General features: G+C 62.0%; 1 protein-coding gene and 1 long non-coding RNA gene across 2 annotated transcripts in view; one reads left to right on the top strand and one right to left on the bottom strand.

Moving 5' to 3' along the window:
• Positions 1 to 981: 981 nt before the first annotated feature.
• On the bottom strand, positions 982 to 4995 carry FOXF1 (forkhead box F1). Its single transcript, XM_049622416.1, has 2 exons — positions 3274 to 4995; positions 982 to 1821 (listed from the first exon to the last, which is right to left on the bottom strand). The coding sequence occupies exons 1-2, from the start codon at positions 4421 to 4423 to the stop codon at positions 1661 to 1663; spliced, it is 1311 nt and encodes a 436-aa protein (XP_049478373.1). The 5' UTR covers positions 4424 to 4995; the 3' UTR covers positions 982 to 1660.
• Positions 4996 to 6132: 1137 nt separating this feature from the next.
• Positions 6133 to 25544, top strand: part of LOC125916283 (uncharacterized) — a 47780-nt gene continuing 28368 nt past the window's right edge. The window contains exon 1 of the long non-coding RNA XR_007455861.1: positions 6133 to 6201. This is a non-coding gene — a long non-coding RNA (uncharacterized LOC125916283). The remainder of the gene's footprint in view (positions 6202 to 25544) is intronic.

Below are 25544 nucleotides of genomic sequence, written 5' to 3'. Positions count from 1 at the left end.
AGGCTCTTCTTAAAAACAGAGGCCAAGAAAAATAGTTCCTCGTGTCCAGATTTCATTTCAATGTGAAGTGAAGGATGGAAAGAGGAGGAATAGAAGAGAGAGAGAGAGAGAGAGAAAAGGGGGGAAAAAGTATTCAGAATCCCCCATATTTTAAATACAAAATAAGTCTAGAGGTTCCAGGCTGGTTTCTGTGTAGATTTTGGGGTTTGGAAGATATTCTACAATCCCAATCCCGATAAAATACTCATGCGATTTTATTTCTGGTTGATACAATGTTAAAGGCCATGTACAAATGTTACACATTTTTATTTTTGTTCTTTTTTTAGGAAAAAAATACACAAAAGGCAAAACATCCTCAAATTGTCATTTTCTACAGTGCAGAAGGAAATTTAAAATACGGTCACGAACGCTGCACCCCAGCAGCCATAATACTAACAAATAAAAAAAAAAACAAAAAAAAAAAAAAATGGTAAAAAATGGAAGGGGAGGGGTAGTCCTTCATTTTTTATATATATTTATATAAACATATGGAAATTTGTTTTTACACAGATCGGACTTTGTTTCAAATTTACAATGGATCTCTAAAAAAAAAAAAAATTCTATGCGGCAAATATTGCCAACAAAGTTACACCATTAATACTGATAAACGGAGGAGCCTATGCGGTGTTTCGATTATCAGGGACAAGAGAAGAATAAATAACAGAATGAGCCTTTTGCTATAGTTTAAAAAGTGCCTTAACCTTCCTGTGTCACCGCGATCCTGAATCTGTGCGCTCACCGGCCTTCCCTGCCCCCGCGCCGTGCCGGGCTCCCCTCGCGCTCCCACCGGGCAGGCAGTACAGTAGAGATCGTAGAGATCAGGAGACAGTCGGGTCTCGTGAGAAAAACCCCCGCCGAAAAAGTCGAAACGCAACTCGAGACAAAACCAAAAGGACTGTAGAGAAGGCAGAGGAGGGCGGAGGGGACGGGCCGAGCCCTGCATCGGGCTCCTTCTGGTTTCCTTTTGTACGAAGAACAGTGGCTTCAGAAATGCAAGTCCGCACCAAGGTCCACCTGCGGTCGCCAGAGGGCTTCTGAGATGGGGAGGGAGACGTGATTTCTTGCCCCCCACCCCACCCCTGGAAACACGGCTCTGAGAGGAGACTTGTGTGTTCCAAGACATTCTTTCCAAAAAAAAAAAAAAGTAAAAGTAAAAAGATAAATACTCAATCAAAATATAAAAGTATTTGATAACGATGGTCTCACATGTTTGCCTTTCTTCCGAAAGCCTTCCCCCACCTTCGCCGCTGGAGGGAAGGCGGGGAGAGACCTCAGCTGCTTTCTTGTTTGGGTGTCGAGGGTTTCCCCCAGCACAGCACCTTCTCAGCCGGCTTCAACTGGTTCAAAAATAGATTTTTATTTACCAACAGCTGCAGTCAGACCAGGCCCCTCAGCCACCATTTGTTAATTTTTTGAGGGAGTGGGTGGAGGAGGTGCCGACCACCGCTGAGCTGGGTCTTTCTTTGCCTTGGGGACTCCTTTCCAAATAATCCGGGTGGGTAGGGGTCAGACCCTTGTCTTCTGCCTACGGTTATACCTCAAGAATAGAGCAGTTTCTGCGACGGGTTCCGGGTCCCCGTGCCAGGCCGCCCGTGCCCAGAGGGCCCCGCGGGCTGTGGTCTCACATCACGCAGGGCTTGATGTCTTGGTAGGTGACCTGCTGGTGGTAATAGGAGCCGCTGCCGGCCGAGTGCATGGACGAGGGCGCCATGGCGTTGAAGGAGAAGACGAACTCCTTGCGGTCACACATGCCAGGCGACTGGGAGTGATACCTCGGGATGCCTGCAGAGGAGGGACAGGAGAGCAGGGAACACAGCGTTAGCATGGGGCCCAGGGCTCCAGGAGGAGAAGGCCGCCTCCAGGCCCGGGCGCAGGGGCCCACTGCCTCCCTACGCCCCACCGAGGTGCCAGAGTCCCAGAGCTCTGGCCTCAGGCGGGTCCAGGCGGCCCCGGGGGTTCGGGCCGGGCTCTGTGCTCCAGCAGAAGATCCCAGGACCCCAGGGACAACCACTGCTTCCTGGGTGCCGGAGGCCTGGGCCTCCTCCGCCTCCGTCACCGAGTCCGGGGCTGGGGCTTCCTGAGGCCACAGGGGAAGGGGTGAGGGGGCCGCCGCGGGCCAGGAGACCGCAAGGACAGCCTGGCCTCCACCTCCAGGGCCAGCCCAAGGCCTGTGCCCGGTGCTGGGGCACCCGCCTCCCAACCCCAAAGGCTGCGAGGCCCTGGTACACGACGGGAGCCTTCTCCAGGGGAAGAGCCCCTTGGAGAAGGGCCCCCTGCCCCCTGCCTCGGGGTGAAGAGAGGCAGCCAGAGCCCGGAGTCTGAAGCAGGGCGATCCCCGCCGAGGGGTGGCCCTCCAACCTCCAGGCTGGCTCCTGCCTCCCTTGGGTGGCTGACAGCTGAGCCCTGACAGGCCCCGCGTAGCTCCTCCGAGCCCTTTCCAGAACCAGACCCAGGGAGGCTGGCGGGTGCCGGAGGAGGGTGCCGGGCGGGAAACTGTTCCTCCTTGGAGGCGTCCTCCTTGGAGGCGTCCTTCTTGGAGGGGTGAGGAGGAGGGTATCTGGGGAACAGAAAGCCCAGAGCTCTGAAACAAAGAGTCTGTGGGGCCTGCACCTCTAACTCTTGGTCTGGGCCTGGCCACAGCCCCTGTGTGCCTCTGTCACCACAAAATGTGCCCCAACCCGACATTCCCAAGGCCAGGCCTGGTTCCCCAGGAGCCCAGCGTGCTGGGCCTCTGAACACCCGGCCCAGGCAGCTTGGGGCCTAACTCTCCCTCTCGGCCCAGGCAGCTTTCCGGTGGGGACTACGGAGCCAGGCGGCCAGGGCCGGGCTCCCGCTCCATATCCTGGGAACTTGCTGAGGTGTGTGAGGGGGCTGAGGGCCCAAAGGGATGTAAAACATCGGGGTCTGAGTCTTTTTTGGCGAGGAAGGGGCCTACTTGGCCAGACTGGGGGGCTACCAGCGGCGGGGAGTTGGAACCGAAAATGAGAAGCAACAATTATCGTGGCCCAAATTGCCCTCCCCCCCGCGCTCACCCCTCAAAGTGGGGGAGGTCCGGCCAAGACGTAGCTTGGCCAGCCGCTGCCTCCCCCAAGCACCGGGGCCGGCACCCCACGGAAGTGGCCGAGAGTTCTCGCCCGGGGCCGTCGGCGGTTTGGGCGCCGGCTCTCGGGAGCAGCGCGCCGAAAGGATGTCGGAGGCCCCCGGGACCGGGACAGCCCTGGTCCCCCCACTCACCTTGCAGCTCGGCTGGGGCGTTGTGACTGTTCTGGTGTAGATACGGCTGGTCCAGGGAGTGCGTGGAGAGGCTGCCGGACAAGGGGTTGGCCGTGGGGTTGCAGGGGGACAGGGGCTGCTGCTTGATGTAGGAGGCGCTGCTGTTGAGCGCGGCAGAGGCTGAGGGCGGCCAGGCGGCCGTGGAGCCCGAGTAGACCGCGTGCGGCTCCATGACCCCGCCGGCGGCCGCAGGCAGCAGCGGGGAGGCCGGCACGGAGCTGTCGTGGTGCGGGTACTCACCGGCCGCGGCACCGCCACAGCTGCCCATGTACGAGTGGCCGCCGTTGGCGGGCAGGTGTGGCACCGAGTGGCTGGGCAAGGCCATGCCGTCCACGTTGCCCGGCAAGTGGCCGTTCATCATGCCCAGGCCGCCCTCCAGCGCCAGGCTGTTGGGCGGGCACGAGAGGCCGCCCGCGGAGCTCTGGAAGCCGTAGGTGTCCGGGAGGTGGTTGAAGCCCAGCCCGTTCATCATGCTGTACATGGGTTTGAGCGCCTGGCATTTCCTTCGGAAGCCGCGCGGCCGCCGCCGAAAGGAGCCCTCCTCGAACATGAACTCGCTGGCCGGGTCGATGGTCCAGTAGTGGCCCTTGCCGGGCCGCCCCAGGCCCTTGGGCAGCTTGATGAAGCACTCGTTGAGCGAGAGGTTGTGGCGCACCGAGTTCTTCCAGCCCTGGTAGGAGCCGCGGAAGAAGGGGAAGCGACTCTGCAGGAACTGGTAGATCTCGCTGAGCGTCAGGCGCTTGGTGGGCGAGCTCTGGATGGCCATGACGATGAGCGCGATGTACGAGTAGGGCGGCTTCTCGGGGCGCCGGATGCCGGCGTTGGTCTTCTTGGCCTTGGACGGGCCGGACGACGCGGGGTCCATGGCCGCGCCGCCGCCGCCGCCCCCGCCGCCGCCGCCGCCGCCGCCGCCGCCGTGCGGTGGCTGCTGCTTCTCGGGCGCCGAAGACATCGGGTGGCTGCTGCTGCCGCCGCCGCCGCTGCCGCCGCTGCTCTGCGCCGCCGACGAGCCGGGAGGAGGAGGAGGAGGAGGAGGAGGAAGAGGAGGGGGGGGAGGAGGGCGAGGGGGAGGGGGCTGCGCGCGCGGGGCTGGCTGCGCCTCTGCCGTCATCCGCGGCCACTGCTCCGGAGCGGGCCTCGGCGCGCCCTCCCCCGGCCGCCCGCCCGTCCTCCCCGAGGAGCGGCTGGATCCGCCGGCGGTTGGCGCGGGGCCCCCCTCTCTCCAGCTCCCTCCTCCCCCCCTCTCTCTCCTCCCTCTTTCCCTCTCGCCCTCCCACTAGGGAAGGAGCCGAGCGGAGGCTGAGGGCAGCCTCTTTGCCGCAGCCCCGGCAGAGGCCGCGAGGAAGCCCCCTCCCAGCCCGTGTTTTGGGGGGAGGCACCACCTCCGGGGGCCTGCGGCCGTGCGCCCCCGCGGGGAGCAGCTCCCGGCCCCCGCCACCCGTGGCGCTCGGCTCCACGGCTCCAGCCAGGCCGCCCTCACTGCGTCTTCTCTCCGCGGCGTCCCGCGGGCCGGACCGAGACCCTCCAGGAGTTCCCTCCCCTCCCTGCCCCCCTCCGAGCCCCGCGTTGGTGGGCGCTTAAAGGGCCCCCACCCTCGCCGCCCGGGGGCCGCCGGCAGAACCGCCCCGCCTCCACCAACCTGGCGAGCAAGTGTTAATGCGCCCTCGGCCCCGCGGCTCGGCCCCGCTGCGCGCAGCCCCCCCCCACCCCGCTCACCCCTCCACCCCCCCGCCTTCCCGGCCCCGAGGCACGGGCACCCGGGGCCTTTCCCGACGCGTACAGCCCGGCGGCAGATCGCAGACTGCGGCGGCGGCGGCAGCGGGCACCAGGCCGTGGCCACCGCGGACGCAGCCGGCTCAGCCACGGGTCCCCGCGGCCAGCGGGCGTCCGTTCCCGTGAGGGCCCGCCTACCCGCTCTCCCCGCCCCGGGAAGGACTGCGCTGCGCCCGGGACTTTTTGGACTCGCCCAGAAGCGCGCGAGCAGGCGGGCAGCCGCGGAAAACGAAAGCGCAGGGCGGGTCGCGGCCGCTTTGTCTCAGGCGCCGCGGCCCGGCCGGAGCGAGTGAGAGCTGCCGGGCCTGCGGGGACCAAAACCGCACAGGCTTTCCGAAAAAGCGGCCCCGCTCATTTCTCATCCACGCACTCAGGCACACGCGTGCATACACTGGTGCATGTGCAAACCCTGGAAATGAGAATTCCGGACGTGCAAACTCACACCCATTCGTGAGCGCCCACTCACGCACGCCTTGCTCAGGCATGTGCGCACCCAAGTAACGCGCTCGCTCGCTCGCGCGCGCACACACACCAGGCCCACGGGGCTTGAAATTCGCACCTACTCTCGCTCACGTGTACGCTAGCCAAGTTCCAGTCTGAGCCCACATGCTTCCTAGGGGTCCCCCTCCCACACACGCACACAGTGAAAATCCGCCTGGTTGGCCCCGCAGCGTCGGTGTTCCCCGCTTTCCAAGAACAGGTTCCGATTTCTCGTAGATGGTAAAGGCCCTGGCAGGAAGTTTATACGGCTCAACGTAAACACGTTCTGGGGGATTCTTTAATAATAATAGAGAATTCCGCGTGCGCGGGGGGGAGTTGGCCTAATGCCCCTGTGGGTCGGCCTGCCGCCGCCGCGGGGCCTCTGACACTGCGCGCCAGGCCAGGTTCCGGAAGGCAGCCTGCGCGCGGGCGGGGAGCACAGGCCCTGGCGGCCCTCTCGCGCCAGGCTGTCCGCCGCACGGGGCTCGCACGCCCGCACGCTGTCCCTCGCAGTCCCGGGGTGGGGGCTGGGGCTGGTGGGGGCGGCCGGGGGCGGAGGGGGGGTGTGGGGAACAGTGGCGCCGAGCCTGGGACCGCGCAGGAGCTGGGCGCAGCACACGGCAAGCGGGGACCCAGGTGAGTGCTGTTCGCGCGCTGACTGCGGGGCGCCGAGCCCAGCCTCTCCGGCCGGGGCCCTGGGCCGAGAGGAGGGAGGTGAGGGGTGTTTTTTCGCGGGTCGTCGCCAGGAGCCTGGATGCCTCGCCTCGGCGGGAGCTGGGGCCAAAGACAGATGCCGGGCTCGGAGTGCGCCCGCCCCGCGGCGCTTTTCAAAGCCCGCCGTCCTCTCGGGTTCCTCTGGCTTCCTTGTCCCCCGCTGTCCCCCCCCCCCCTCCTCGCTCAGACGCCTTCAGCCTCGGCCGTAGACGCCTCCTCGTCGCCTTCGGGGCGCCTGGCACCTCCGTGCGAGGAGCTGGGGGCTCGCAGGCGTAGCGTGCCCCGCGGTCGCCGCCTTCCCAGGCCGAGTGGCGCTCGCGGGAGAGGAGAGAGTCCCCTTCTCCGTGCTGCGTCTCCGCCCGGCTCCCCGGCCTAGGGGAAGGGTTTGGGGGACGTGACCACGTTGTGTGTGGTTGTACCTCCGCGCAGGTGGGCGCGCACAGGCAGACCCACCCCCGCTGAACTCAGCCCAGCCGACATCCACAGGCCACGGGTACCCTGAGCATCCCGCACAGCCTCCGGTACATCTGGGCATCCAACACCCCTCGCACAGCTCGGGCGCCCCAACCCTCGCACCAACGCACAGGCCTGCCCACCGCAGAGGACACGCTTCCCGTTAAGTGCACACACCCCTACGCTGCGCATTTGCCCACGCACAGCCAGCCGCGTGTCCACCCGCAGTGGCTCGCGCAGCCCCTCCATTAGCGTGCACACGCGTTCTTAGTTCTCTCTGGCCCTCTCTCCATCAAATTTCTTTTCTTCTTTTCTTTCCTTTTCTTTTTTTTCTCTTTTTCTTTTTTTTTCTTTTTCTTTCTTTTTCTTTCTTTTTTTTTTTTTTTTTTTTTTTGGACCAAACAGCAGCCGCAGGCTAGGAGGCCCTAGCGGTGCGGGGAGGGAAGTTCCCAAGAAGGGGTCGCTACCGCCAGCTGCTGGGAGAACATCTGGCTTTCAGCAGAGAGGCCGGTGGGGGAGGCTGTCACACTCCCCAGCCAGCTAGGGGTGCAGCCAGCGCGAACCCAGCGGCTCCCAGAAAGCGATAGTAACGCCTCTGTTTTGCTGATGGGGCGCCTTCAAAGAGGGGGGTCTATAGAACTTGAAGTCGGGGGGACACTTTTTCCACTAGTCCCTTCCCTCCCGGGTGCTCTCCAGTTGGGAGGGGGCTGCAGATGCCATCTTTGGCCGACCCCGCCGATCATTTCCCCCCTCCTGCAAATCAAGATCTTTCACTGGCTCCTCCGGGGGCTCTGGGGGTGTTTTGGGGTAGGGGAGCTTATGCCTTCCCGGGGAGGAAGTGTGGAGTTGGGGCCCCACCTGGCCTCCACTTACCCCTCAGACTCTGACAGCAAACTGGACTCTGCAGGGAAAGCGCAGCGGTTACCTTGCCCAGGGAGAGGGGGCCTGTGGCGGGATCCTCAGGAATGTTGCAGATGGAGGCTCTCCCTAATCTCCACCCAGGAGGGAGGCAAAGGTGGGGGTGTGAGAAAGAGGGCAGATGAAATGAGCCTCCAGCTCTGTAATTTGGAGGGGACCCCCCAGTTGTAGGGAAAACCACATCCATAGCAAGGAAGGCTTTTCTGTATGCCCCGGAGACTAGCCTCTCAACTCTTACGTTGGCCGGAGAAGCCTCGCTTGACCTTGCGCCTTGGGGTGGGGAAACCGAGGCCCAGTAAGGCCCTGGCCTGGATCAGCCAGCGCTGCCAGGAGAACGCCTCTCCATCTTTTCTCTCTACCCCCCAAGACAGACCATCACTGCATTTGAGCCTCCCGCAGCCGCCTCAGTGCAGGCCGAGAGTGGAGACAATGAATTTAGAAATGCTTCTGTGGCCCCACGGCCCCTGCTTCCCAGGCGCACAGGCCCAGGGACCAGTTGGGAATCTGGTGATGACAAGAGAGTAGCAGCTGTCACCGACACAGTGATAACATCAGGACTTCTCAACCGCTGGCTCTCTCCAGGTGCTGATCCCAACCTTATAAACACCCCCTTGGATGTTCTTAACCTTTCTAAGGGCTGTGAATCCCTTTGACGAACTACTGAAAACTGTATCCTGTCCACCCTCCCCCGCTCCAAAAGGCACATACCAGTGACATTCATAGAATGACGTTCAAGGTCCCACCAAACACCTGGAGCCTATCCATGAACCCACGACCTCCCACCCATGAACCCAGGACCCAGCTTAAATGCCTCAAAGGTACCTGTTTAACCTTCACAGAAGCCGCTACCAGCTCCATGTTATCCCTGCCTTTAGAATCGTTCTCCCCCCCCCCCCCCCCCCCCCCCCGCCACATACCTGCGCCCCGCAGACCCTTGCGCCCCTCCCCACGCGCGCCCCTCCCCCCCGTTCCTGCCAGGTTATTCTGAGTCCTGGGTCATCCTGCAGAGCCCAGCTGCAAATCCAGGTCTGACCGCAGAACCAGGAATTAAGCCCCAGGCCACAGGGGCAAGGGTCTGCAGCGGGAAAGGCAGAGAGACCCTCTCTCTGCCTGTGCACCGGGGATGATCGTGGGCCACATTCCAATCCAGCATTCACCATGTAGGGATGTTGCCTAAACTATTTATGCCTTAGTTTCTTTTGGGGGGAGGTGGTTGTTGGTTGATCAGTTGGTTTTTAACGGCTTTCTTGAGCTGTAACTGACACATAACATTGTGTAAAGTTAAAGTGTACAATGTGTTGATTTGATACATTTATGTGTTGCAAAATGATGGGGGGGGGCTGCGTCTATTCTGTCACATAGTTACCATTTCTTTTGTGTGGTGAGAGCATTTAAGATATACTTTCTTAGCAACCTTCAAATATGTTGCATATCGTTTTCAAATGTGAAACAGTATTATTAGATGTAATCATCATGAGGTGTAGGTTTTTCATCTAAAAAGGGGTACAAATAATGGCCGCTATTTCTCAGGGCTGTGGTGTGCATTGGGCAGTCATAGACATAGGCTGTCGTAGAGACAGAAACAGAACCCCCAGGGCCCATGGGACAGGGGGAGGAAATACAGACAGGGGTGAGTGCAGCATTTTGCTCTTAGTTAGCTCAAAGATCCAGAAAGACACCCCCTCCATCCCAAATCAAATCTGCACCCCAGCTTTGGCCCCAGGAATCCTAAATTGGGGGGGGGGAGTGTAAAAACAGACACGCCTGTGCTGTCTCCCACTCCCCAAGCCCAAGGTATTTTTACTGGCTAATTGCTAAGTGAAGCCGCCCGGGGGGTGAGAGTGCGCCGTAACCCGAGCAGGGAACCAGATCCAGCTCGGATTGTGCCGGGCCTGCTGAGCGGGAGGGGGCAGGGGCGAAGGCGGCAGCCGACCACCCACTGAGAGGGCAGCCGCCCTGTCCCCCACTACCCCTGCTCTGCATTAGCGTGCCCCCCCCCCCCCCCCCAGCCTCCCTCATCCCTGCTCCCTCGAACCCCTTCCGGATGATGTCCAAAGGCGACACAAGGTAGGGCAGGCTGGACCCCAGGCCTGAGGTGGGCGCTGGGCAGTCAGGAAAGCTGCCTGGCCTGGGAGAGTCAGTAGGGGGGCCCGAGGGGGCAGTGGTGGGGTATGTGGGTGAAAATGTGGCCCTGGGGTTGGGGACTGTGGGGAGAAATGTGAGGGTCAGGAGAGAGGCACCCCCCCCCCCTTCCCTGCCTTATAGGATGATTTGTGCCCAAAATACGTGGGCTATTTCTCCGCAGATGCTGGATGTGCACACGTAGCAGGCCAACATGCAGGATATTGTCCAGGAGGCAAAAAAAAAACCCCACAGGAAGTAGGGGCATCTGGCTGCCTCAGCCGGTGGAGTACGTGGCTCTTGATCTCGGGGTCGCGAGTTGGAGCCCCACGTTGGGCACAGAGTTGACTGAAAAAGGGAAAAAAAAAAAACCCCGCGAGACATCGAGAGGGAGTAGGGTAAGAGGAGGCCCACGGAGACGTGTCCTGTGGGCCCTGTGGTGCCAGGCAGGTGTATGGCACAAGGTCTGTGTGCACAGAACAGGGTGAGGGCTGCACGTGTGACTTGTTTCCCGTCTCAACGTCACAGGATGTGAGTGTGGTACAGTAGCTCCCCACGTAACGAGGGCCGTAAGCTTCAGTCAGCGGCACTCCTTACGCGCATAGAGTGTTCGACTACGCCGTGAGCCGTTCCGCACACAGACGATTACAAGATGTGTGTGACACAGCACGTTACACACACACACACACCAGTCCGGGGCGTGCACACAATCTAATAGAGTTTTGTAGGCTCTCTGGACCCTGCGATACAGAATTTCACAGACTGCTGCGGGGTGTGTGTATGGTCTCATGGGTCGTGGACGCGAACACGTAAAACGTGTCCAGACCATCGTGGGAGAGGGGTTGGTGTGGCACGTGCCCGGGAGACCCAGGCAGCGTGAACGGAAGGACGTGGCGGGGTCCGAGCGAGAGCTCACGCGCAGAACGAAGCTGCAGTGACCGCACCGCCGGCACCGTTGAGGCCTGTGTGCCCGGGCCAGTCGCTAGCTCGCAAAGCAAAGCCGTAACTCTGGAAGGGGAGTCTCTTTTCGGCTCAGGTCCCAGGGCAGCGAAGTGACCCTCCTGCGTTATTCTTCTGACCACAGAGTGACTTTTCTGTGCCGTCGTCCTGGCAAGGGTGGGCGGACGGAGGTGTGGGGACAAGGTGCCTCTGTGTTGGTCACGGAGAGGCTGTGGGCTCAGGGCCGTGTGGAAGGAGCCCTGGAAGGGGGGCCCTGAATCACGGGAGCCCCGGTTCCCCGGGCGTGCTGGGGCCACCGGGAAAGCTGATCTGATCGCAGTGCTCACCTCATTCTGGGGTGCTCTCCCCTACCTGTTCCCATCTCTGCGCGTCCAAACTCCAAACCCGCCAGCGCCCTGTGTTGCTCTCAGGTGAGCAGCCAGCCTGATTCCGGGCCCCGCCTCCGAGACGTGTGGTTCTCGGTGACCCCAAGGTGAGGAGGAGAGAGTGGCAGTGCCCTCTGGCCTCCACTCAGCTGGGGCCTGGGAGCCCCACCCACGGGGACCACCAGGGCCGTGCCGGGGGAGCAGCCGTGGGGAGGGTCGGCACACCCAACCCTCCTGGCGGGTAGTTTTCCCCCTGAGTGGGGACGCACAGAGCCTCCCCCCTCCCCCGACGCTCACGTTTTGGTCAAGAGAAGAAGAAGAAAACAGTCTGAGGCTTGGGGCCACGGCCTTGAGCTTGCCCCAGTGTGGGCACTTGAGCCCAGAGCGCGCGTTTTCCATGACGTCCCTCAGTGAGGTATTTGACAACACTGACGCCCAGGAATTGGCGGCTCTGTTCCCTGCGAGATTGTTGGGGGTTCTCTGGCATCAGCGGTGCAGGCTGCGCTCCGAAGCAGAGACCGCTCCCGGGTCGCGGAGCGTCCTGGGGCTTCTGTTCAGGATGCCTGGCCTGCCGGCAGCTCTGGTCTCCCCACAGAGGCCTCCCTGGCTGCCGGGCAGCCGTGCTCAGCAAGACGGGGCGAAGACGCTCCTTCCCACGCGTACGGGCGTGCGTGCGTGCGTGCGTGCGTGTGTGTGTGTGTGTGTGTGCGCACCGCGGGAGGGGGACGGGGTGCCTCCCAGGCTTAGTTTTCCAACAGAGGATCCACACGGAAGGGGGCAGACCGAAGCCAGACGGTGCAGCAGAGAGGAAGGGGCTTTGGCTCCCGGCAGAGCTCGGTCCTCCTGAGACGGGAGGGGCAGTGCGGTGGGAGGACGCAAATGAATTCTGTGCGAGTTTCCAAAACCAGACAGACAGACAGACAGACACCCCAGAGGAGAATATAAATTAAATTTCAAGGGCCAGGTATTTTGTATTTTCTCGGGATTTAGGGAGTGCTAAGACACCACGCAGCACAGCCAGTGGGGAAGGGGGCGTCAGAAGAATGAGGTCGAGGCGCTGGGGGCCAGGCCAGGTGGGGAGACGAAGGGAGACAGTGCTCAGATGTGCTCCTTAATCCGAAGCAGCCCCGTCTGCTCCCAGAAAGCCGCCAGAGAGCCCTCAGAACGTGCCTGCCTGTCGGCTTCCACCACAGCTGCTGGTGCTCTGTGCGTCCCCACTCGGGGCGTCGGCAGTGGTGGAGACAAGCGTTATTTTTAGGGAGACGACAAAATGGGCCCAGCAGCGGCACCGCCTGGAAGGGAGGGACGGGGGAAGGGGCTTCACCAGCCTGAGGGCTCGGCCCGCAGCCCAGGCTTGCTGAGAAAACGGAGGTGACGCCCTCCTTCCGCGAATGCATCCCCCCCCCCCCCCCCCCCCGCGGTCTGGCCGGGTCCTTTTGTCCCAGCCGGGTTGTAACTCTGCTGGCACGGGGACCCTGGAGAGGTCTGTGCGTGGGCGCGCGTGGAAGGCACAGGGCTCTCCTGGGCCTGCTGCCTGCACGAAGGGTCCCCTGGGCAGTCAGAGCCGCGGGGGGTGCCGGGCAGCCTGGCCTCGGCGAGTAGAGCAGGGAGGTGCAGTTGCCCGGGACACATGGACACCCTCCCCTCCTCAGAGAAGGGCCCGAGGACACGTGGTCATCAGAACCCAGAGACACAGAGCAAGACTTCAAGAGACATTCCGATTGCGGGAGAATCGGTTCACACGCGGAGAGAGACAGGAACAGACTGAGAGCAAAGCCAAGGTTGAGAGAGAGAAACAACTCAGGTGGACGGACAGATTCTGCTTAGGGAGGGGGGCATCTAGAACACAGTGGCCCTGGGCCTTTGGGGGGGGGGTGGTGGTCAGGCAGGGAGCCGCAGAAGGCAGTGAGGAGTGTTGTGTAAGAGGGACAGAGATGGGGAGGGAGGGAGGGAGGGAGGGCGAGAGGCTGGGGCACCCTTCCCCTTCTCTCCTGCACTCGGTCAGTGGCCACTGGGCATGGAAGTTTCTCTGCGTCGTCCGGTTTTCCTGGGAGCGGGTCACAGACCTCATTCCCTTTAGCCCTGGAATGGGGCTTTCCCAGGACAGTGGGGAGGGTCGTTTGGGGGGCCCTTTTGGGGTCCCCGGGGCCGTTTGGAGACGGCCGCAGGTGAACAGAACAGACAACCTCCGCAAATGATTTAATCTCTGGGTGCCTCAGTGTCTGTCTTCGTGTTGAAAGGGGATGAGGTCAGTGCCCATCCACAGAGCTGGCTGAGGACCAGATGAGAAAGCCTGGAAGGGCCCTTGCGGGGTCTGGGGGTGAGGTGAGGGCCCCCCTGAATGAGAACCAAGGCAGAGAGAGCTGTTGGGAGTACGAGTCGTGCCTGATTGAGACTTGGGTCCGCTGCTGTGTGACGAGGGTGCTGGTGGCCTTCGTCTCTGTGCTTAGGGCTTCCTCACCTGCAGAGCAGGACCAGGGACAGCAGTTGAGAAGATTAGATCCATGGTCGTTATTAGTGGGAGCACCCCTGCTCCCTCCTCCCTGGTGTTTGGGAAGTAGGGGGTCGAGATTCCTTGTCCCCTTATCGTGGAGGTCCCCAAAGGCTGTGGGGCCCCAGCCTAGGGACGTGGCTGGACAGAACCAGAGATTTGGTGGAGTGGACACAAAGTAGGGAGTGAGCCCACGTGGCTGGACGGGTTCCTCCTCCTGCCGGCTCCGTTTTGCCATCACTGAAACGGGCCCCGCCGGGCAGTGTGCACGGGATCCTGGCACCCACTTGGGGAGAAGAGCGTCGGGTTGGAGGGGAGCTGCCTCTGGCCCTTTGAGGGCTGGGGGCCGATTTTCTGATCCACAGCGGTGATGAGGTCTCAGGGGGGTCCCTCCCCACACCGCCAGCACCCTCTGCAGTCAGCAGGCCCCTCAGGGGCTCCCTGCCCTCAGGGTGCGGCCACCCGGTGGCTGGAGATCTGGGTAGCAGCCCCGCCTCCCTGCCGAGCCAGCCCGCGGTGTGACCTCAGGGGGGTTTCTTAACTTCTCCGGCCCCCTTCTACATTTGCATGATGGTGAGAATAAGGTATCTCCCCCCAGGGGAGACTCAGTGGGAAGAGCAGAGAAACCGCTGAGCACCTACTGTTTACCAGCGCTGTGCTGAGGAGATGCGGCCGTGGAGCCCATCTCACAGACAGGAAAGCAAGGCACAGCACAGGCAAACAGTGAGGGCTCCGTAAATGTGGCATTGATTAAAGGACCCCTCCCTCCCTCCCCTGAGGGCACGTGTGGGGTCCCAACTTTGGGCTCCATGGGCCAATCTGGAAGAAGAGGGGAGACCGTCACCACCCCCACTTTCCACCACCCCAAACAGCAAAATAACAGCCTCCCGCCTTGGGATCCCTGCCCTGTAACCGCCCCCACCCCCAGGCAAACCTGGGAGTGCAGGAGGGGGCGAACCCCCTTGCCTCCTGCAGCGGCCCCCCCACCCCCGCTTCCCGGCACCGAGGGCGCCCGGTCTGAGCGCCCTGCCAGGGCGGCCGTCTTGCTGGCGGTAGGGGCCCGTTTAGCCCCTAGACCGCTTCCTCCAGGGTGTGCAGGCACGAAGTCCGGGCAGAGGACTCGGGGCGAGGCTGGCAAGGGAGCGGCCCCGGCTCAGCTCTTGGGACGCCAAGGGGTCCCTCCCCCCAGGAGCGGACCTCCAGGGGATTCCTCTGAGTGGGGTCCCGACCGGCCCAGGCACCAGATCTTTCCCAGGGGAGATTCCAGAGCGCTGCCCTCCTCCAGCGTCGGCTTCTCCTGCCTCCCGCGCCCGCCTGCAGAGCTCCTTCACCCGAAATACGCTTGACTGTTCCTCTTGACTGTTACTGCTTCTGGCCTCTCAGCGCCCTGAGCTTGTTCCCAAGGGGCAGCTGTTACCCTACAGGGTTTAAAAATCCAACGGAGGAAAAGAAAAAAACCACAAAGTAGCCAGTCAAAGCTTCGAGTCCTTTTATTCTGAAACAGATTTTCTCAATGCCTGAAATACTCCAAATCTTTGAACAGTGCTGGCGCTCAGGGTGTTCCGTGGGGGTCTGGGCTTCCATTATGCACCTCCTTTCTCTACCCAGGCACTGATTAATCTTTCCCTGTGTGTGTGTGTGTGTGTGTGTGTGTGTGTGTGTGTTTTACTAATTCGCAATTACCTGCAAAGATTCTGTTCCTGACATGGGAAGAGGTCTTAAGCTCTGCTGTTTTTGAAAGCGTAAATCTGAAAATATTTTAAACGTTTTGTTATATTCCCAAGGTCAAAGTCGATGCTTTTATCTCACTTCTCCCACCGCCCTTGTTGCTGTGAAAGTTTGCGAACGAGTTAGGTCCACGTGGGGGGGGGGGCAGGCACAGCTTCCATGAAAGCTAACTCAATTAGGAATCAAAATCGCTCTTTTAAAAAGAGACCAGTAATAAGTGTCCTGACACCCCCACCGCCCACCGTGCCCACGTTTTTCTCCGGGTTTTCGCGAAGGAGCATTTTCTGAAGCCCTTCACCGACACCTACCTGCCCCTAACCTCATTCCCCCTCCCTCTCGCTCTGTCTCTCTCCTTTGAAGCAGCCCAGACTCACTCCGCTTTGGCGAGTCTGACTCCAGCATTCTTCACGTCGCCTCCCAGAAAAGAACTCTCGGGGGCTGGCGTTCGGCCGAGGCGCTGCACCCGCGGCACAGCGAGCAGGGAGCGCGTGTCTCTCGCGCGGCCCTGGGCCCCGCGGGGCTCTGCGTGCGTCCCCACTCCGCGTCCTGGCTGGCAGCCGGAGAGGCGGCTCCGCGTCCACCGGGGCCCCGGCGGCGGGAGGGTCCTGGGCAGACCGGGCTGCTTCCTGCCGCTCTCCTTCTGCAACGAAGCAATTATTTTAACCTTGGTTTGGGCTGATGACGGGTTCTGCTTGCGTGATCGCGGTGTTTATTTTACTCCGACCATCCCGGGGGAGGGGGTGCGCGCCTGGGCGCTGGGTTGGGGACGCTGGAGTTGCAAATTGGAAACGCTACGGTCGGGAGGGGTCTGGGGAGCAGTGAGCCTGGCTTTCTCACTCGCTTGGCCCGGCGGGGGCGGATTCAGCCTTCTCCCCCGCGCGCGCGCGCACCTCTGAGGGGAGAGACTGGGGGCCTGGGGCGCAGGGGCACGCCAAGGATTCATTCGCACTCGTGGAGGGGCACCTTCTGGAAACCAATTACGCGTGCACATCTCAGAGCCTGGCGCCCCGCTTTGGCCGCGGTGGGACTGGCCAGTCCCGGATCCTGCGGCCGCTGGGGTGTAAGAAGGGAGAGGGGCGGAGGGGAAGGGTCTCAGCGCTGGACTCTGGACGCAACCTAGGTCGCCGCTAGAGGGGGACGCCTAGACTGGAACCAAGGTCCGCGCAGCTGGGGTGTCCCGGATGGGGGGGTTTTCCTCCTGCAAAACCGGGAAGTGCACTTAAACTGAGGATTGCCCGGGACGCGTTTATAGGGTGGTGGAAAATAGCGGGTACCGAAGACTGTTCATAAGTAAGGAGGAAAAGGACATCAGAAGGTCTGCTACGTGGACCGTTCTGGCCACCTTGTTTGCAGCTGGAATTACCCGGCAAACTGGCTCTGGGCTCCACCTGCCTCTGCCCGACTAGACCGGCCTGGAGCTGATCATGGGGAGCCAGGCTGATTGCCATCTGGGAGCAGAGTGGAAATGGTGGGGGTGGGGGCGGGAGAAGAGGGCAAAGTGCAGACCTAGGACCCCCCCCCCCCACCACCGCCCCAGACTCTGGGAAGCTGTGCTTTGGGAGGAGATCCCCGCAGAGGCCCAAGGAACACGTACATGCACACGTGCGTGTGCGAGGTTGGGGGGGCGGGTGCCTGGAACCCAGACCGGGACTGTGTGGACGCAGCCCGGGAGGCTGGGGCACCAAGAGAGCTGCCACTTCTGTGGACGGCAGAGACCCCACCCCTACTGTCGCTCTTTCTCCGCCAAAGCCTACCCCTGCAGGAGGCCTCCAAGCCCAGGATGGAGGTCCCAGGCAGCGTGTTCCCTGGCCCCCCATCTCCTTCCTGCACCCCGCCTGGCATCTAGCTGAGCCACCACCACGCGGGTTCCAGCTCAGTTCAACTCACTGCCTGGGCCGGGTGCGACCACCTCCGGCTGCACTTAGGGCGGCTCGCGGGCGGGGCGGCAGGTAAAGAGGAACCAATTTGCCCCGAGGCTGAATCGACAGCTCAGCACCTCTGCGGGGCTCCGGGCCGGCCCGGCGGGGGTGACAGGCTGAACTGTGGGGGGCCTGAGGCTTCAAAGCCATCCAAAGGCGGCCTGGGCCAGCCCCACACAGCGTGGACTGCGGGGACCCAGGTGCCCGGGGCGCGCCGCTGGGGGGGCAGCGGCCGTGCCGGTGGGCAAGTGTGGGTCGGTGGGCGCTGGGGCTGCCTCTCCTGGCGAAGTAGGTGGCCGTGTATATTTTTGTTCAAGTGGTGTTTATGTTAATGAAAACAGGATGGGATTACAAACAGCCCGCCGATCGCGCTGCGGGCCGCGGGCTCTTGCGGTGCCCCAGTCCCAGGCCCAATCAAAGGGCAAGCTCGGGCCCCTTCCGCCCCCCCCCGAACCCCCCCCCCCCCACCCCCGTCCTCCCTCCCTCCCCATCGGGAACTCTCCGTTTGCAATCATTCGCTCCCCCAATCTGCAGTAGCACAATCAGGTTTTTGGGTGAGGAGAACCCTAATTTAAGTCCTGTGGTGCCTTTTTAAGAAAAGCACCCACCTGACCCCTGTGGGACACTAGGGGGGGTGATAAATTCAGCCCCCTTCTCCCAGCAGCGCCCGGCTTTCCCTCGCCTCCTCTTTATTTGAAAAGTAACGTAACTCGCCCCAACTTTTTCCGTTTGCTTCCTGGCCCGGGACTTCCTTCTGGGGAGAAGCTGTCGTGCTGTCCGTGAGCCGCAGGTCCCCCCATCCCGGGACACTTTGCCTGTCAGGGCCAGCTGCTCCCACGCAGGTTGGGAAGGTTGGGAAAGGCCTCGGTGCCTCCGGTTAGCTCAGTGAGAACTGGGAGAAGACCGAGCAGGAGAGAGCGCCAGCCAGCTGGCCAGCTGCGGTCCCCAGGGCACCTAACCTGGAGGGGAGGCCAGCGGGGCTGAGGGGGCACTGTGCCCCCGTGCTTCCTTGTGGAAACTCCACCGGCAAAGTGAAACAGTGGACAGTTTCAGGCCTTGTTTCGTACTTCCCGAGAGGACGCGGACAGGGGAGATTTTGGTTTTCCCCACGCTTCTCGGCTTCTCAGCACCCGGTGCTTGTGAGGACACTGCTCCCCTCCCTTCCCGTCACTGCAGTTCCTGGATTCAGTTTCGGGTGGAGGTCCGGGGAACACACCAGCCTGCGCTTCCTTTCTGGTGAGCTGGGCCCACCAGCACCGGGTTCCCCGTCTGTCGTCTGTCTGTCTCCCCATCACCGCAAAGCGGATGCTTTACTCAGTAACGCTTTGGAGCCCGGGCTCCCCCACCCCCCACCCCGCCCCGACTTGACGTGGTGATCCGCCTGGCCCCCAAGCAGTAAGGAGTCCAGGGAACCCAAGAAACGCCAGTCTGTAAGGGAAGAGGAAAACTAGGGGTAACTACCTGAGAAGTGACGTCTGCCCGTGAGCTAGTTGTCCCTCCGCCAGGAGAGTTCCTCTTGGGGTGATTCATCCTACTTCCCCGTTTTAGGTCGTGTGCCATGTGTGGAGGACGGGTGTTGAAGGACACTGTGCCCCCCCTCTCTCATCTGCCACCTCGGGGCTCCATGCCGACCCCCAGAAAGTGGGGCTGGGAGGTTGTATCTGTGTGTAGGTCCGGAAGGACAAAGGAAATGGGAGTCGTTCAAGCTGGGGTGGGGGGGTGTTCTTAACTAGGGATCAAAGGATCGGGTGGCAGGTGCCAACTAGGTGTGTGGGTGCATCTGGGGGTAGCAGCCCGTAGCTGTCACTCCCTCCCAGGTAAGAACCAGCAGACCCAACAAACCTAGCCTCAGTTGCAGTTAGTGGTACCCCCGTTCTGAACAGACCTGGCCCATTCTTGCAAAGACTTGCCGTTCGTTCGTCAAACCCCTGCGCTCGGATGACGTTCCCTGGACGGGTTTTGTAGCCTTGACACTGTGCAGCGGAGGGAAAACTCCGAGAGGAGAGACCGGCGCGAGGGGGCACAGCACCCTCAGCTTCTGCAGCCCCAGGCCACCCCTGTCCTCCAGGCTGAGGGCGGGGTCACAAGCTCCCGCCAGGCCACGCTTTTCTCCAGGAAGGTGCTGGGCTCACAGGCGCCGCAGAGTCCCTCCTCCCCGTGGCCCTGCTCCTCCCCAGCACCAGCGAGCTCTCACGCGCTCTCTGCAGGTGCCAGCGTCCTCATTCCCAGCTCCCCTCGTGCCTCGCCAGCCCGAGCCAGCCCGACAGATGCGGGAGGGTTGTGTTGGGGACACTTCAAACCCGTGTTTAGTCTGTGGAGCTTGGTGGTGAGGAGCATCTCAAGCCCAGCGCCCAGCCAGCTGGCCTTGCGTTCTGCCCGCGGGGGTGGGGGCAGCTTTTGTCTCGAGGGGCTTTGGAAAGCAGGGGATCAGGTGAAAAGAGGGGGTGCTAGTCTCGTGTGGACTGTCGTCCTCAGGGGTCCACGGTCGCCCTGGTTCATTCAAGCAAGCAGACGGCCCAGAGGCAGCCCCGAGGCACCCACCGCTGTCCGGCCCAGGGCCCCGGGAGGGGGGGGGGCGGGGGCGGGGGGGCTCAGGAGCTGCTTTCTCCGCCCGCATCACTTTCTCCAGGGCTGTCCTCCGGGCTAGCAGATGCCAGATGCATGCGGAGCCCTGAACTTGCCTGCGAGCTGGCGGGCCTAGCCGTTTATTCCATCCTGCAATTAAACCTGAGGTCAAATATCTCCTTAACGACACTATCAGGCCAGCGGCTCATTATGGCGTATATTTAGCCATAAACTACGGGTTGTAGCAAGGAGGAGATGAAAATTATTGTGCTCTGGGAATGAATCCTTTTAGCAGAAACCAGAGCTGTTATTTAGCAGGGAGAACTAAGTACAGGCTCAGGCTTCCCGGCGACCCCAGGCAGGACGAGCCCGGTTTCCAGGCCCTTTCCGGCTTCGCCTGCACCCCCGCTCCCGGCCTGGCACCCGTGTGGCCTCCGCGCTACTTCCCAAGGCCCAGAAGGGCACCGCTGGGGAGGAATGTTGCTTCTCGGCAACGAGGGGCGCTCAGTAGCCACCGTGTCCCGTCTAGGCTTCCAGTTCTGAGCCCCCAGCCCGTTGGTCTGCCCCCTGAAAGCCAATGGCAGCCTCGTGGGGGGCGGGGGGCGGGTAGCGTGCAGCCGGGCCGGGGAGTGTTCTGGAGCATGGCGGGTGCGGCACGTTCGGCTTCCAGAGTGGCTCTGCTTCTGCTGTGCAGCCTTGGGTGGGTTACCTAACCTCTGTGCACCGCAGTAGCCTCATCTGTAACACAGAGGAGAAGTCGGACCCCCTTCCAGGAGACTCCGGAACATTAAATCCGGTATTAACATGAAGGCTGCAGCCCAGCTCCTGATCTGGGGAAGAGTTCAGTACGTGGCAGCCAGAGGCAACGTCACGATGATAGAGGCCTCTGAGCTGCCGGTCTGGATGGTGAAGGAAAGCCCTTTGAGGAGGAGACTGGAGACAGACCGAGACGGTGGGGCTCAGGCCGTCCCCAGCGGTGCCACCAGCTTGCTCGGCCCCAGGGCCCTCCTCTTAGAGCGCTGCCTGCCTGGGGTGGGGGGTGGCTGCGGGTAGCGGGTAGCGGGTAGCGGAGCAGCGGCAGGGTCCCCAGCGTGGAGCAGCGCGTAAGAGGAGGAGCCCGCGCCTGTCTCACTCCCTGCCTCTCCTCCCCAGCCTCACCGGGGACGCCCAGCTCGGCAGTGCTGGCGGGAGGGAGATTGTTTGGTCCAGAACCACCCCAAATTCAGCCTTCTGGACAGTGACCGCATGGCCCGCACGCTACAAATATTTGGACAAATGAGAAAAGCCCCCCGGTCTAGATGCCTGCCCGTGGCCCCCGAGGTGGGGGAAAACTAATGACAGGGCTAACGGGGGCCCCTCCAGGCAGGGCCGGTGTGTGTTAGAGGAAAGAGGCTGCCGATACCCCCGCCCCCCTCCCCCCAGGCTCACCTTCCTGGGCTGTAAGAACACCAGCCTCCATCCTCCCCCGAACATCCCAGCCAGCGGTTCTGGGAGCTCCTGCCAGATACGTACGGGCTGTGTTGGGGCTGGAGTAGATCCCCCTGCCACACACAGACACACGCACACACACACACACACACACACACACACACAACCAGACCCCTGTCCCTGCCTTCTTAGGGCAACCTCCCCACTGCTCTGGGGTGCTAACCCCCCTCCTTCTGCACTGTCCAGAGACCGCAGGGAGTCCTGGGGTCCCTCTGGTCTTAGGCCCTGGCAAGGGGAGGGGTGCCACAGCCTCTCTTGGCCTCTGGGCATCACGGCTGCCTCCGGAGGTGTTTGCAGGCGTGGCGAGAAGCTTTGGACGGTTCGGTGACGCCGAGCTGGTGCTGGCAGGCCGTGTCCTGCCCCCCCCCCCCACCCGCCGTCTCCTGCCCCTGGCCCTGCGCCGTCTCCCCCAGGAAATGGGGGTTCTGCCTGGGCATGCCAGAGACCAGGCGCCTGTGACACCGGATGCCGTGACCCTGCTTGACGTGACTGGCCTGTCTCTCTCTGGGGCATCACCCACCCCACCCTCTTCACGACACGCACGCCAGGTGCTTTACGGGCATTCGATCCCGCGGTGGCTCTGGGATCCAGGCTTTCCTGGTTGCTCCGGGCTGTTCTGGGGGCGCAGAGAGACGTTCGACAGATGTGGTCACATGGAGTCCCTAGTCCGTGGTGTTGCGAGAGGTGACTTTAGTTGGCTGATCAATAGAAACATGCGGGTGGTTTATTCTAAAAGCAGCGTGCGTCAGGGGTGCGAGTGTCTCTGGCTGCACAGCGTTTCACCGGGAACAACTCCGGGTGGAAAGGAGAAATGGTGCCACCAGGCCAGGCATCCACGTGCCGTTGGCTGAGGCCACGCGTTGGCCTCAGGTGGGCCCGAGGCACCGGCTTGGACAAACCGCGGGTTGAGTCCGAGAGGGGGACCCCCACCCCCACCCCCCGCCAGCGCTGGCCTCCTCGCTACTGTTCGGGTTGTTCCATTGCTGGGAGGGTCTCCCGTCCCACGTGACGAAGGCGCTCAGCCTGACACACTCTTGGAAGCACACCGCCCGTTACTCACGGCGAGAGAATCCCTGCCCAAAACAGTTATTTCATCAGAAGCGTGTTTACTGTCCAGCCGGCCGGCTGCTCCGGCGAGGAGTCCCAAACACAAAGCTCCAACTGTGTCCTCCGGGGCCTCAGAATCATGGCTCCTGCACAGACCAAGTTGTCTCTGTTAAGAAATGTGTGTGTGTGTGTGTGTGTGTGTGTGTGTGTGTGTGTGTGTGTTTCCTTCCATGCTTTCTTCTCCTTTGAAAATGACATTGAATGACTTTCTTGTGCGAGGCTCGCTCACGCTCTGGTGGAAACGCCAGAAGACCCAGAAGGCTCAGGCAACTAACACAACGTTTCCCTTCCGGGATCACGTGTGGGTCTGTGGTGTCAGCTTTGCACCAGTGCCTACGGCCGGCCTGCAGCGAGCCGGGTGTCGGGGAGCCCCGCCCCTAGCTTGGGAGGCAGGACGGCGGTGTTGGGGGCCCTTCCCGTGTGTCCGGCCCCGCGCGCGTGTTCTCTTACCCGTGAATCCCCAGAGTGTGATCCCCGTTCTGCTCACGAGGTCGCGGAGGCCCAGGGAAGTCGTGACTTCACAGGCACACACGTCTGAGGGGTAAAGTGGGGGGCCGACTCGGCATCCGACCCCAGAGTCTCGGTCCTCAGAGGCCCTGCTTGGACACTCGTCACCACCACGGACCCGAACACAGACGCGGGGCGGGGAATTCTGCAGGTGACAGAGCAGGAGTTTGGGGCCCCGTGTGGGTAGGAGTTAAAATGAATTGCCCAATTTCCATATCAGGTTCATAGTTTTCTAAAAACCAGTTGGCTTCAGGTCACCCTGGAGTCACTCCTGATGTTCTAAAAAAAAAAAAAAAAAAGTGTGGGGGTGGGGGGGGGGGGGGGGAGATGTTTTTATCTGTGTGTCCGTGTCTGTGAGACATTTGGAGCATCTGTTCTCGATAAGGGCGCTTTTCCAAACAGGATTTGTGACGAGGTGACCCCGGCCCGAAGACGAGGTGGGGACGCCGAAGGCTTAATGCGAGCGACACTCGTGCCGCCCGCAAACTCAGTTCTGCGTTGGCTCTCCGAGAGACTCAGTGAGCCACGGCTCCGGGCAAGGGGCAGGGACGGGACGAGACCGGGCATGAGCTGAGACGTTGTCGGGGCCGGGCAGTGGGCAGGCGGAGGTTGTCGTGTGTTCCTTACCGTGTGCACTTCCCATGGTAGAAACATTTTAGGAAATTAAAATAGCATTTCTGGACCTCGTAGGGACCAGCTCGGCAGGGTGGGAGCTGGGGCCGGGAGCCGTGCTGCGTTCACTGGCCGTAAGGACGCGTTAAACACACGCACACACACACTCACACGAGACTAGAAAGGAATTCTCGGCATTCAGAACGTTCTGGCCACGGCAAGTGACGTGAGGACGCCCTTGTTACACGGAGTGGGACTTCACACAGGAGGTAAGGGGCGTCCACAACCATCAAGCAGATTGGAGGAGTGTGCTCTAGCCGAGCCTTCCAGAACGGACTCTCGGACAGCGCAGAACAGCGCTCTCTGCCGTGTTTACCTGAAACAGGAGGCGGGAGGTAGCCCCAGACCTGCTGAATTCGGGGTCACGGCTGTGTCTGCACGCCAGGATCAGGAAGTCACCAGCCGCCTGCCTCCGGGCTCCCCACGGCGGGGACTGGACGCCAGCCGGCTGCTGCTGAAACCCTGAGTCTCCGTGACTGCGCACCTGCCCGGGCGGCCGGGAGCTGGGACCGGCTCCAGGCTCCAGGCTCCAGGCTCCAGGCTCCAGGCTCCAGGCTCCAGGCTCCAGGCTGCCTGCCTTCTGCCTCGGGGTCTTGGCCAGCTCACCTCACTGGCTGGATCTCATTCCTCCCTGCGCTTTGGCCACCGCGAGTCTGGGAAATGTAGTTCTTTTACTTTCCAGACCCGGGGCCACATGAGAAGAGGGGAGCGGGTGCCGGGAGCCCATCGTGCGTGACACCCCGCAACCCAGGGCGAACGCAGAGGGCTGTGTCCGTGGCGGGAGCGAGCGCGCGCTTCACCGCCTCCCTGCGGCTCGTCCGCGCCCGTCCCCAGCACTGCTTGAAGGGACACACGCTCGTGCCGCTCCCTGCCTACCCACAGTCACTCCACAGACATTCGCCGGGCACCACGCGTTGCCCGCACCGTGGCGAGGCGCGCCCATCCTGGCCGGGAGAGGCAGACGATCAGCAGCAAAGAAGGGCGACTCGGCAGGAAAGCTCACTTCCAGTGATGTGCGCTGACGGAGGTAAAACCAGCTACGAGACGCGATGTTGGAAGGAGGCCAGAGTGTGCGTGACGAGGCCCTCGGATGACCCCAGCCCAGCCCCCACGTGTGGGACCACACGAGAGACCCCCAGCCAGAGCCGTCCGGTCCAGCCCCTCGTCAGTTCCTGACCCGCAGAAGCCGCGGGAAAGAGCACAGCCCCTTCTTTAGGCGTGATGTATTTATTACGTAGCAGCGGATAACCGGAAAGTCTGACGTCCGCTCACGACTACACTCTTCCTTGAAACAGAACACGTGCAGAGAAGCCCGCCCGTGAGCTCGATGAGTCTTCCCAAAGGCCAGCAGGTGAGGGTCCGTCCTCCCCAGCCCCCCCGGAAGCCCCACGCGCCCCCTTCCAGCCGCGCCCCTGCCGTGACTGTCTCCCCCAGAATTCCCGTGTGGAATCCTAACCCCCGGTGCGATCAGAGGTGGGCCCGTAGGGGTGCCGAGGGCGTGTGTGTGGAGCCTCACGGTGGGATCGGCCCTTGGGAGAGGCCCTGGAGAGCCGCCTCGGCCGGCTGGCGGCCCGAGTGAACCAGGAAGCGGGTCCTCAGCAGACGCTGACTCTGCCGGCCTTGGGTTTCCGGCCTCCGGGGCCCGAGAAATCCGTGTCTGTGTTTGAGCTCCCGGGCTGGGGTGTGTTTTCCTTGTAGTCACCTGAACCAACTACGCCACACCGGGGGTGACCGTCCACCTCAGTCGGTGAGCGTTGTGTAAATGGAATCGTACGCAGTGCGACCGGCTGACGTCTGCTCCGTGCCGTGTGTAGGTGACCCACGCAGGCGGCTACAGGGAGCCTCGGGGCGTCCGTCCCCACCGCCGTGTAACGTTCCATCGCGGGCTCCGTCTTGCGACCCAAACCCTTCGGTCCTGCTCCTGAGGGACTCGACCTTCCTTGTGCTTTGGAGACGCCCATCGGTGGTGCT

This window comes from Panthera uncia, assembly GCF_023721935.1.
Source record: "Panthera uncia isolate 11264 chromosome E2 unlocalized genomic scaffold, Puncia_PCG_1.0 HiC_scaffold_20, whole genome shotgun sequence".
NCBI classification, from domain to species: Eukaryota; Metazoa; Chordata; class Mammalia; order Carnivora; family Felidae; genus Panthera; species Panthera uncia.
This window is presented reverse-complemented; position numbering and strand designations above follow the sequence as displayed.